This window comes from Dendrobates tinctorius, unplaced genomic scaffold (genome assembly GCF_039654945.1).
Source record: "Dendrobates tinctorius isolate UK_male_01 unplaced genomic scaffold, ASM3965494v1 ptg000403l, whole genome shotgun sequence".
NCBI lineage: Eukaryota > Metazoa > Chordata > Amphibia > Anura > Dendrobatidae > Dendrobates > Dendrobates tinctorius.
Window position 1 is genome coordinate 1,553,765 of NW_027362068.1, and position 12,920 is coordinate 1,566,684.

A 12,920-nucleotide genomic window follows, 5' to 3' on the forward strand; every position below is an offset into this window, starting at 1 on the left:
TGGTTAGTGTCTGCCCACACCTCCCGCACTGCGGCTGCCACCAGCAGCTGACTGGACAGCCCAGTGGGCACACCCAGTGGTTAGTGTCTGCCCACACCTCCAGCACTGCGGCTGCCACCAGCAGCTGACTGGACAGCCCAGTGGGCACACCCAGTGGTTAGTGTCTGCCCACACCTCCAGCACTGCGGCTGCCACCAGCAGCTGACTGGACAGCCCAGTGGGCACACCCAGTGGTTAGTGTCTGCCCACACCTCCCGCACTGCGGCTGCCACCAGCAGCTGACTGGACAGCCCAGTGGGCACACCCAGTGGTTAGTGTCTGCCCACACCTCCCGCACTGCGGCTGCCACCAGCAGCTGACTGGACAGCCCAGTGGGCACACCCAGTGGTTAGTGTCTGCCCACACCTCCCGCACTGCGGCTGCCACCAGCAGCTGACTGGACAGCCCAGTGGGCACACCCAGTGGTTAGTGTCTGCCCACACCTCCAGCACTGCGGCTGCCACCAGCAGCTGACTGGACAGCCCAGTGGGCACACCCAGTGGTTAGTGTCTGCCCACACCTCCAGCACTGCGGCTGCCACCAGCAGCTGACTGGACAGCCCAGTGGGCACACCCAGTGGTTAGTGTCTGCCCACACCTCCAGCACTGCGGCTGCCACCAGCAGCTGACTGGACAGCCCAGTGGGCACACCCAGTGGTTAGTGTCTGCCCACACCTCCCGCACTGCGGCTGCCACCAGCAGCTGACTGGACAGCCCAGTGGGCACACCCAGTGGTTAGTGTCTGCCCACACCTCCCGCACTGCGGCTGCCACCAGCAGCTGACTGGACAGCCCAGTGGGCACACCCAGTGGTTAGTGTCTGCCCACACCTCCCGCACTGCGGCTGCCACCAGCAGCTGACTGGACAGCCCAGTGGGCACACCCGGGCACTATGGCGCCATTTTGTTGTATTGCAGAGCTGTGCAATTTCCCCATCACCACGCAGTGTTCTGCAGGGGTGGACGGACCGGGGCAGCCGGGTCTTATACAACTGTCACCACATTGGTCCGTGCATAGAAATCGCCACACTTGTGCGCTACACACAGTCTCCGCTCTGCTACAGTGGCTTGTGAAAGTATTCACCCCCTTTGGCTTTTTACCTATTTTGCTACATTACAACCTTTGTGAAGATGTCTTTGTAATCCGATTTGTGTGCGATGTATCAGCACTAGTCTAAGTTGGTGAAGTGAGACAAATCTGAGTAAATTGTTATTTCTCTAGCCCCATTGGTTCCATGGCGCTGTACATGAGAAGGGTTACATGCAAATTACAGATACAGTAAATCACATTTATGGGATAAAAATTGTCATGTGCATATGTATTCACCCCTTTTTGCAATGAAGCCCCTAAAAATTTGTGGTGCAAGCAATTCCCTTCCTGCGTCCCCTGCTTGGTGACAGATGGCACAGGGGCGTCGGAAGCGTCACGTGTCTGTCACTAGATACACCGCACTGAAAGGCCATTAACCCCTTTACCCCCGGTGGTTTGCAGGTTAATGCCCGGGCCAATTCTCACAGTTCTGACCCCCGTCCCTTTATGAGGTGATACCTCTGGTGCTTCCATGGATCCCGGTGATTCTGACAGTGTTTTCTCGTCACATATTGCACTTCATGTTAGTGGGAACATTTCTTTGATATGACTTGTGTTTGTGTAAAAAAGAAAAATGGAAATTTGGTGAAAATTTTGCTTGAAATTTTATGCCCTTAAATCACAGAGATACGGCACCAAAAAACTTAAGTAACATTTCCCACATGTCTACTTTACATCAGCACAATTTTGGAAACAAATTGTTTTTTTTGTTAGGAAGTTATAGGGTTAAAAGTTGACCAGCGATTTCTCATTTTTACACCATTTATTTTTAGGGACCACCTCACATTTGAAGTCCCTTTGAGTGGTCTATATGATAGAAAATACCCAAAAGTGACACCATTCTAAAAACTGCACCCCTCACGGTGCTCAAAACCACATTCAAGTATTTATATTTTTAGTCACAAAAATTATCTTTTAGCAACATTTTTTTTTATCTTCACAAAGGTAAGAGGAGAAAATGGACAGATAAAGTTGTGCAATTTGTCCTGAGTACGCTGATACCCCATATGTGGGGGTAAACTACTGTTTGGGCGCATGGCAGAGCTCAGAATGGAAGGAGCGCCGTTTTACTTTTTCAAACCAAAATTGCCTGGAATTGAGATCGGACGCCATGTCGCGTTTAGAGAGCCCCTGATGTGCCAGGTTTTTTGGGGCAGGTGTCGCATTGATAAATGGTGTCCTTGCGTATTCCCGTTTTCTAACACACTCGGCACCTTTTTTGCGACTTGCCTTTTTTTTCCAGTTTGCGGGACCTCCCTGGGAAATGTTGACCTGGTACGATATGAGCTCCTTCCGGAGTGCCAAACATCAGGGCCTTAACCACTACCTACTGGAACTGAAGGTACGACGTATCGGTGTGGCCTGCACGTCGTCACAGCAGGAAAGCGTTGAGCATTGCCATCTGTACTATGTGCACGGACAGCTTTTTGTACCACATCTTGGCCTTTCTCAAAGCATTGTATGGTTGGAGGAGTTGATCGGAGAGATCAATGCCCCCCATGTTTTTGTTGTACCCCAGTACACAGGTTGGTTTGCTGACCTGTGTAGAGGAACCTCGTACAGTGCTGAGGGGCGCTGCCATCACCATGTATGGTGGTCAAGAGAAGGACATCCCTCTTGTCCTTGACCAGCAGGTGGCCACTACATTGGGCTCTGCTGTCACCCCTTCTGAGCATCTGCCCAAGTAGCGTTTTCGGGAGGCCTCTCTGATTTTTGTAGACAGTACTGCAGGCTGCCGTACCTTGTGCAGAGAGGGATTTGTAGAGTGGGATGCTGGTATAAAAGTTATCAGTGTAGAGGTGATCACCTTTATCCAGCAGTGGGTGCTCCAAGGACCGGGGGACACTCAAGGGGTTCAGTCCTGGTGTCCTTTCCTTCGTAAGCTCTAAACCTGTGGCTGTACCCTGAGGGACTCTCACACAGCTTCAGAATCTGAGTCTCCCCTTAAGGCTCTGGAGTCAGACTTGCAACAATGCGAGAAACTCGCGCTAGTCTATCGCATCAACACTCGGACCGGAGTGTGCAGCTGCATAGAAATACATGCAGCCGCACACTCCGGTACAGAGTGCCAGCGGCAGTGCCGGGTATTGATGCGATAGACTAGTGCGAGTTTCTCGCATTGTACCCACAAGTATGACCACGGCCTAAAATGAACTAAGGACTCCTCCACGCAGATGTCCCTTTGGGGCACGTACACTTCAGCAAACTTTTTGTTGAAGTGTTCGATGACCGTCCGAACTTTGAACAGATGGTGAAAGTTGGGGTCATCTCGTTGGGGACACTGTGCATTATTGGTATAATGCAGGAATTTGAGGATGGCCTCAAAACGCGTCCGGGCCACAATCATTCAGAACACTGGAGTGTTATATGAAATATCAACACTCCAACATTACCGAAGTTCTGGCTTCTTCAGGATCCCCATGTGAAGGACCAAGGCCCCAAAACTGCATCATTTCAACTGCAAATAGAAGGAAAAATTGAGTAACCATAAACCACAACAAGAAAGTATGAAAAAAGTAAGAACAATCTTTATTTTTTCACATTAAAAGAGAATATCAAACATTCATAAATTATTTGAGGTGAAAATAGGAAAAGGACAGTCCTGATGACAGAGAAGGTAATCGGCCCTACCTATAATCTGAGTGACAGTGGGCCATGAAACCACGTGCAGAAGTGAGGTCAAAACGCATGAAAAATGCCCTAAGTTTTCACCTGTGATGTTTAATATATAATATTATTGTATATATAGAAGTTTGTGTCTTATGATGACACTGTGCATTAGTTGTATTATCTGTGATTAAGCGCTCTCTCTATGGTATTATTAGGGAGAGCTTTATGTACTAAGCCCTTTGTCTTCTCGTAATTCTTTTTAGTGGGGTTATAGTGTCTCCTATTTGACGTTGCCATTATGGTGATTAACTAAAAGTCCCCCTAAATATGGCGTTGAATATGTGCGCGTTACCTACACAGATATGTCACACACTGTCCGGGCTATTATACTGTGGCCAATAGAGATTTTGTGAGGATTATTCATATATTACATTAAATCCCAAAGTTAGAATATAACATGAATTAGGGCGGCACTGTGTTTTTATTTAACATCTTTATTGTGGCTGCTTCCAGTGAGTCTTCACAAAAATGGCGCTGATCATGTGCGGCTCGGGCCATGGGTCGCGTGCATATTGATGACGTCTGAGTGGATAGGTTACCACTAGAGTTGAGCGACTTTGGTCGGATCGGGTTTCGTGAAACCCGAATGAAACAAAATAAGTTTCAGATGAAACTCGTCCGACTAGAGCAAAACAAAGTCGGAGTTTCGTCCGAAACCCGACCCCAATGCAAATCAATGGGAAATAAAAGTCGGACGAAACTCCAACTTTTTTTTGCTCTAGTCGAACGAGTTTCATCTGAAACTTATTTTGTTTCATTCGAGTTTCACGGAACCCGATCCGACCAAAGTCGCTCAACTCTAGTTACCACCTATGCGCTCGGTCCAGCTGGGCATGCGCCGCTTTGATTATCCACACCGGGGACACCGCGTATATAATATGGGTAGATGACGCCAGACACCTCCCCTTGAGAAAGCCGTGGCAAAACGCGCGTCGGGGTCGAGTGGGCTGTCTCCCCTCCTTCACAACGATACTATGGGTGAGTGACTGGCAGTTAGGTACTGGGCATGAGCTTGGCACTAACAGATTAACTCTTATGGATGCACATGTTGCTTGCTGTCATCTATGGTATTTGATACCGCATGGAACATTTTTTTGGGCTAGTTACTTATTATTGAGTCTAATATTGTCATCAGGACTGTCTTTTTCCTATTTTCACCTCAAATGTATTTATGAATGTTTGATATTCTCTTTTAATGTGAAAAAATAAAGATTGTTCTTACTTTTTTCATACTTTCTTGTGGTTTATGGTTACTCAATTTTTCCTTCTATTTGCATGTTGTTGTGAGTACTCCACGATTTATGGTCAGTCCTCACTATTTGGTGGGGGAACTATTACTGTTTTCTAAACTGGTTCCTGGCCACTTCTGACTAATATGATTGTTTTGAATTTTTTTTTCATCATTTCAACTGCGTCTACAGGAGACCAGGTAGAAAATGAAGAACCGGGTTTTGTGCCAAAAATTGATGAGCGTACAAATTAGTTTGCTCCACCATGAGGTTAACAAACTCCTCAGAGAAAAAGTCTAGGTCTGTGAGGCCGGTGGTGTCAAACTTGATTCCTGATTCTGCCACAAGCAGGAATCAGTGGCTCGTAATTTTAAGGGGGCGAGGTCCATACGGGGTCCACAATGGGGTGCGCTGGTTCATCTTCTGCAATGCTGGGCACTGCTTCCTCCTTTGTCCTGGGAGGTCTGCGTGGCAGTTCAGCAGGACCGAAGAGGACAACGAATCTGAGGAAGAAATGTGGGATCCTCACTATCCGTGTCGGAGGCAAGGAAAGCATATGCCTCCTCCACTGAAGAGCACTGGTGGGATGAATATGGTGATTCTGTCAGTACTTTATTTTTAACTGTAGGGGGGGGGAATAGTGTTTGGCGTAAACTTTTGTCTAAAAAGAAAAAGCTAAAAGAAAAAAACGCACAACCATGGAGCAAAAAAATGTATGAAAAGAAAAGTGTAAAACAGCAGGCTCGACCTCCGATGAGTGAACTACGTCACTAATCAAAGCTCGGCGGCTGCTGGATGTGCGCACAAAAGGGGGTGGAGGGGGAAGACTGGGATTAGTGTGAATGAAGAGAGATGGGGCAGGGATCAAAACACAGTTGTCTCTCCTTTCTTCTGTATTGTCTTCTTTGTTCAGCAGGGATTGTGGTGTCACAGGCTTCTGTGGCACCACAAGGCCCAGGACAGCAGCAGATTCTGTAGCGTGACTGCTCTGCAGGAATCCTCAGCTAGTGTGAGGACCTGCAGCGCGGTCACAGAGCAGTCATACCGCTGCTGTGCCCTGTCATTGGTTTGATCGATGTCATCAATGAGAGCTGGCCCTGCTGATGTTGCCAGGCAATGGCCTAGGATCGGAGCTCACAGCTCCAATCCTAGGCAGGTCACACTGGGGCTGTGCCCTGCGATTGGCGCTAATGATGTAATCGTCGATCGCATCAATCAGCGGCTCCAGGCCATGCTCTTACAGCTCCGATCCTAGGCAGGTCACACCGCGGCTGTGCTCTGCAATTGGCGCGAACGATGTAATCGTCGATCGGGCCAATCAGCGGCTTCCAGTTGGAAGAATGTCTCAAGTGGGGTACCACAGGGCTCTGTCCTGGGCCCTGTATTGTTCAACATCATTATCAACGATTTAGATGAAGGAATTGAGGGTAAACTGATTAAATTTGCTGATGACACAAAGCTAGGAGGGATAGCTAATACTAGAGAAGAGAGAGAGAGGATTCAAAAAGATTTAAATAAACTGGAGAAGTGGGCAGCAACTAACAGAATGGTTTTTAACGGGGAGAAATGCAAAGTACTACATCTGGGCAATATAAATGTAAAAAGCATATATAGAATGGGAGGAATAGGGCTAAGCAACAGCACATGTGAAAAAGACTTGGGTATACTAATAGATCACAGACTGAATATGAGTCAACAGTGTGATGCAGCAGCAAAAAAGGCAAATGCAATTCTAGGATGTATTAACAGAAGCATACAGTCTAGATCACGTAAAGTCATTATTTCCCTCTACTCCTCTTTGGTCAGACCTCATCTGGAATATTGTGTCCAGTTTTGGGCACCACATTTTAAAAAAGACATCAACAAACTGGAGCAAGTTCAGAAAAGAGCGACCAGAATGGTGACCGGTCTGCAAACCCTGTCTTGAGGAAAGGTTGCAGGATTTGGGAATGTTTAGTTTGCAAAAGAGAAGACTGAGAGGAGACTTAATAGCTGTCTACAAATATCTAAAGGGCTGTCACATTGTAGAAGGATCAACTTTATTCTCATTTGCACAAGGAAAGACTAGAAGCAATGGGATGAAACTGGGAGGAGACACAGATTAGATATTAGAAAAAACTTTTTGACAGTTAGAGTGATCAATGAGTGGAACAGGCTGCCACGAGAAGTGGTGAGTTCTCCTTCAATGGAAGTCTTCAAACAGAGGCTGGACAGACATCTGACTGGGATGATTTCACGAATCCTGCTTTGAGCAGGGGGTTGGACCAGATGGCCCAGGAGGTCCCTTCCAACTCTACGATTCTATGAATTATAGTATCTGCAGATGATACTAAACTGTGCAGCGTAACCAACACAGAGGAGAATTATAGTATCTGCAGACGATACTAAACTGTGCAGAGTAACCAACACAGGAGAATTATAGTATCTGCAGATGATACTAAACTGTGCAGAGTAACCAACACAGAGAATTATAGTATCTGCAGATGATACTAAACTGTGCAGAGTAACCAACACAGAGGAGAATTATACTATCTGCAGATGATACTAAACTGTGCAGAGAAACCAACACAGGAGAATTATAGTATCTGCAGAAGATACTAAACTGTGTAGAGTAACCAACACAGGAGAATTATAGTATCTGCAGAAGATACTAAACTGTGTAGAGTAACCAACACAGGAGAATTATAGTATCTGCAGATGATAGTAAACTGTGTAGAGAAACCAACACAGGAGAATTATAATATCTGCAGATGATACTAAACTGTGCAGAGTAACCAACACAGAGGAGAATTATAGTATCTGCAGAAGATACTAAACTGTGCAGAGTAACCAACACAGAGGAGAATTATAGTATCTGCAGAGGATACTAAACTGTGCAGAGAAACCAACACAGGAGAATTATGGTATCTGCAGAAGATACTAAACTGTGCAGAGAAACCAACACAGGAGAATTATAGTATCTGCAGATGATACTAAACTGTGCAGAGAAACCAACACAGGAGAATTATAGTATCTGCAGATGATACTAAACTGTGCAGAGTAACCAACACAGGTGAGAATTATAGTATCTGCAGATGATACTAAACTGTGCAGAGTAACCACCACAGAGAATTATAATATCTGCAGATAATACTAAACTGTGCAGAGTAACCAACACAGGAGAATTATAGTATCTGCAGACGATACTAAACTGTGCAGAGTAACCAACACAGGAGAATTATAGTATCTGCAGATGATACTAAACTGTGCAGAGTAACCAACACAGAGAATTATAGTATCTGCAGAGGATACTAAACTGTGCAGAGTAACCAACACAGGTGAGAATTATAGTATCTGCAGATGATACTAAACTGTGCAGAGTAACCAACACAGAGGAGAATTATACTATCTGCAGATGATACTAAACTGTGCAGAGTAACCAACACAGGAGAATTATAGTATCTGCAGATGATACTAAACTGTGCAGAGAAACCAATACAGGAGAATTATAGTATCTGCAGATGATACTAAACTGTGCAGAGTAACCAACACAGAGGAGAATTATAGTATCTGCAGATGATACTAAACTGTGCAGAGTAACCAACACAGGAGAATTATAGTATCTGCAGATGATACTAAACTGTGCAGAGAAACCAATACAGGAGAATTATAGTATCTGCAGATGATACTAAACTGTGCAGAGTAACCAACACAGGTGAGAATTATAGTGTCTGCAGATGATACTAAACTGTGCAGAGTAACCAACACAGGTGAGAATTATAGTATCTGCAGATGATACTAAACTGTGCAGAGTAACCAACACAGAGGAGAATTATAGTATCTGCAGATGATACTAAACTGTGCAGAGTAACCAACACAGGAGAATTATAGTATCTGCAGATGATACTAAACTGTGCAGAGAAACCAATACAGGAGAATTATAGTATCTGCAGATGATACTAAACTGTGCAGAGTAACCAACACAGGTGAGAATTATAGTATCTGCAGATGATACTAAACTGTGCAGAGTAACCAACACAGAGGAGAATTATAGTATCTGCAGATGATACTAAACTGTGCAGAGTAACCAACACAGGAGAATTATAGTATCTGCAGATGATACTAAACTGTGCAGAGAAACCAATACAGGAGAATTATAGTATCTGCAGATGATACTAAACTGTGCAGAGTAACCAACACAGGTGAGAATTATAGTATCTGCAGATGATACTAAACTGTGCAGAGTAACCAACACAGAGGAGAATTATAGTGTCTGCAGACGATACTAAACTGTGCAGAGTAACCAACACAGGTGAGAATTATAGTATCTGCAGATGATACTAAACTGTGCAGAGTAACCAACACAGAGGAGAATTATAGTATCTGCAGATGATACTAAACTGTGCAGAGTAACCAACACAGGTGAGAATTATAGTATCTGCAGATGATACTAAACTGTGCAGAGTAACCAACACAGAGGAGAATTATAGTATCTGCAGATGATACTAAACTGTGCAGAGTAACCAACACAGGTGAGAATTATAGTATCTGCAGATGATACTAAACTGTGCAGAGTAACCAACACAGGTGAGAATTATAGTATCTGCAGATGATACTAAACTGTGCAGAGTAACCAACACAGAGGAGAATTATAGTATCTGCAGATGATACTAAACTGTGCAGAGTAACCAACAAAGAGGAGGAGAATTTATGTTTCAGAAGGATTCATATAGGTTTGGGCTTAGAAATGGAAAGTGAAGCATAATGGAGATATGTAAGGTAATTTACTGAGTAAAGGAAGTAAAATGTATAATTATGTACTAAATGCTGAAACACTGGGTAAAACAATCACTGAAAAAGACCTGGGTGCATGGTGGATGGTAAACGCCACTGTGGTGATCAGTGTCAGGCAGCTGTTGCCAAGGACAATAAAATAATGGGATGCAGAGTTAGGCAGGGACGTTGATGACAAGAACACAGCTTTCCTCTATACAACTCACTACTGCGGCCACACTTATCCTTTGGAGTCCAAAATTGTACCCAGTATTCTAAGAAGGAAATAGAGAGGAGCAACCAAGTTATTAAGGGTACAAATATCCACAATTCGGGCCTGAAAATACATGGCACTCCCCAACTACTGTATATACCAAAAAGATCAAGGAAGCATAATGCCATAAAATGTAATTTACTTTATTGAATGACGTATAACAAAAATAGACATAAAAAATTGACATAAAAAGAGATGGATATATCGGTGGATATCACTGGTACAAATGTGCTAAGCGTGTACAGATACACAAAAAATGATATACCTAATAATCCGATGTCGAAGATACCATAACCAAGTGTATCAATAAGAGGTATAAGAAGTATATAACGTATGTGCGTTCTTAGGCGACTAGATTGTAAGATGCTATAGTAATATTACTATCAAGAAAAAGAGCTGTAGGCATCCATGGCAGTGACATGGCCACCACCCAATATATATGACCCAAATGGCAAAAAAGAGCTCTTAGCAGCTAATGCATTAATCTGGCCAAGTTGAGTGCACGACATTACTATAATAATTTGGACAAAAATTCATGTCCTAACAGAGAGGTAATGATATATGTATTCACCCCCTGTCACCGCTATGACACTGCATAGACACATATACTATTATAATATAACACTGCTATAATTTGGACAACCCAGTCCTAAAAAAGTGCTAATAGTGCAAAATGTAAGTCTGCTGTCACAGCTGTAACATTAAGTAAACGTGCAAAAAGAATAGGCCAGAATATTCAATGATTGTAAATGCGCTGTTTTAGGCAATTAGAATGCCAGATAGCATAAAGTAGTATATACCCACATAGTCATATCACGGACATGGGTACAAAGAATGACACAGAGTGTGCATAGCATATAAGTCCCCATAGAAATGCTAATAAGCCCCCTTAATTAAAGAGCACATATGACCTGAGATACCGCGGTCCCCGACGCGCGTTTCGCCTTAGCTTCGTCCTGGGAAGTAAGTGAGTATTAAGGGAATGGGGACTGCAGGAGCCGATGATCAGACTGGGGGTCATCGCATTTTGGAATAATGAAGACATATTGTGATCTTATTGCAATGTTCTAATATATGGAGGAACGATACTGTCCAATCCTCTTTTTACACCTAGGCCTGTGCAATAATATGGAAACCCTAAATCCAGGACCTGTTGGGGGCCGTGAGGACTGGAGTTTGGGTAACACTTGTCTGGAGTGAAAAGGTTTAACGTGTTCAGCTACTGGCTAAACTCTATGGACTTGTGTCACAGTACGATACTGGTACTGAGCGTACGGCCGTTCTGCTGCTCACAAGAACCGTCACTCAAGGAGCGGTGCTGCCCTGCCAGAAACCAGGAGGGGAGACAGCAGAACCGCGCGAATCACATGACAGTACACTGAAGGCTTAATTCTGCCATTACAGGGAATCCGTCACTAGGTTTTAGCTCCCCCACCTGAGACTAGCGCAATGTCATGGTGGTTCCAGCAATGTGTCACTCCAATGATTGGTGGCCAGCCTTCTCTGTATGACCCCACCCACTCCACTGATTGGTGGGCAGCTGTCTCCATATAACCCCACCCACTCCACTGATTGGTGGGCAGCTGTCTCCATATAACCCCACCCACTCCACTGATTGGTGGGCAGCTGTCTCCATATAACCCCACCCACTCCACTGATTGGTGGGCAGCTTTCTGCATATAACCCCACTCACTCCACTGATTGGTGGGCAGCTGTCTCCATATAACCCCACCCACTCCAGATTGGTGGGCAGCTTTCTCCATATAACCCCACCCACTCCACTGATTGGTGGGCAGCTGTCTCCATATAACCCCACCCATTCCAGATTGGTGGGCAGCTGTCTCCATATAACCCCACCCACTCCAGATTGGTGGGCAGCTTTCTCCATATAACCCCACCCCCACTGATTCATTGGCAGCTTTCTGTGTATAATGGCACTGATGAGTATACTGTACACAGCCAAGAAGATGCCAATGGGTGGTGAGAGCGGGACAAACAGCTATATGGCATGTTTACTAATCCTCTAGTAATAATCTCCTGCTAATAAAACTGTAGCAAGAATCCCAGTGACATCCCAGGGTCACTGCCCCTACATCATGCAGCTGTTCTGAGAGGTGGTTAAAAAAAAAAACCTGCTGACAGATTCCTTTTATGAAGGAGAGGTACAGAGTAAAGAATAAGCTCTGGGTGTATGAAAGGAAAAGCTGCAGGACTTAACAAGAACACCGCCACCCTCCTGGGAATAAGGAGGATGGCCAGATTAAGAGCACCGTCAGCAGGAACAGAGTCCCACTTATCTGCTGGGCCTCCTGCGGGCAAAAATTCAGCATGGCACCGCGTGACCAACCACAGAAGCCTGCTGCGGTCATTACTGGGGAAATGCAGGTGTCAGAACACGACCATGCATAGTGAGCGTGAAGGCCAGCCCCACAGCTACATCCTGCCCTGCACGGCTCAGTTTCAATGTCTGTCATGGTAATTGCTGACCTGTGCAGCTGCCGCCATCCCACGTCTATCTATACATCTATCCATCGGTCCCCATCTATCCCAATATCTGCTCCTTGCTCCAGGTCACAGACCAGGCAGGGGCCACATGATGGTGTTTTCCCCTCAGGTGACACAGCACACGCTGGGACAGGAGGACATGGCAGAGCTTTATTAGCGGGTGATGGGACCTGACCATTACATTATATGTACAGTCATCTTAATGTGTGGTGGATGATCCCGGGACGGAGGATGATTATTAGGAGGTGCGATCACTCAGCAGCACCTCATTCCTGCGACATTCCTAAAAACAGAAGAAATTAATTTGTGAGCAGAGGAGAAATCACGGCACGGGTTTAGTCTGGTAGCTGCTGTTCTCGGCTTC

General features: G+C 45.2%; 1 protein-coding gene across 1 annotated transcript in view; it reads right to left on the reverse strand.

Annotated features, from left to right (window-relative positions):
• Positions 1-12,692: 12,692 nt before the first annotated feature.
• The window catches only part of CCDC93 (CCC complex scaffolding subunit CCDC93), a 118,171-nt gene continuing 117,943 nt past the window's right edge, over positions 12,693-12,920 (reverse strand). The window contains exon 23 of the mRNA XM_073563824.1: positions 12,693-12,839. Within this exon, the coding sequence (XP_073419925.1) occupies positions 12,795-12,839 (45 nt within the window). The 3' untranslated portion in view covers positions 12,693-12,794. The remainder of the gene's footprint in view (positions 12,840-12,920) is intronic.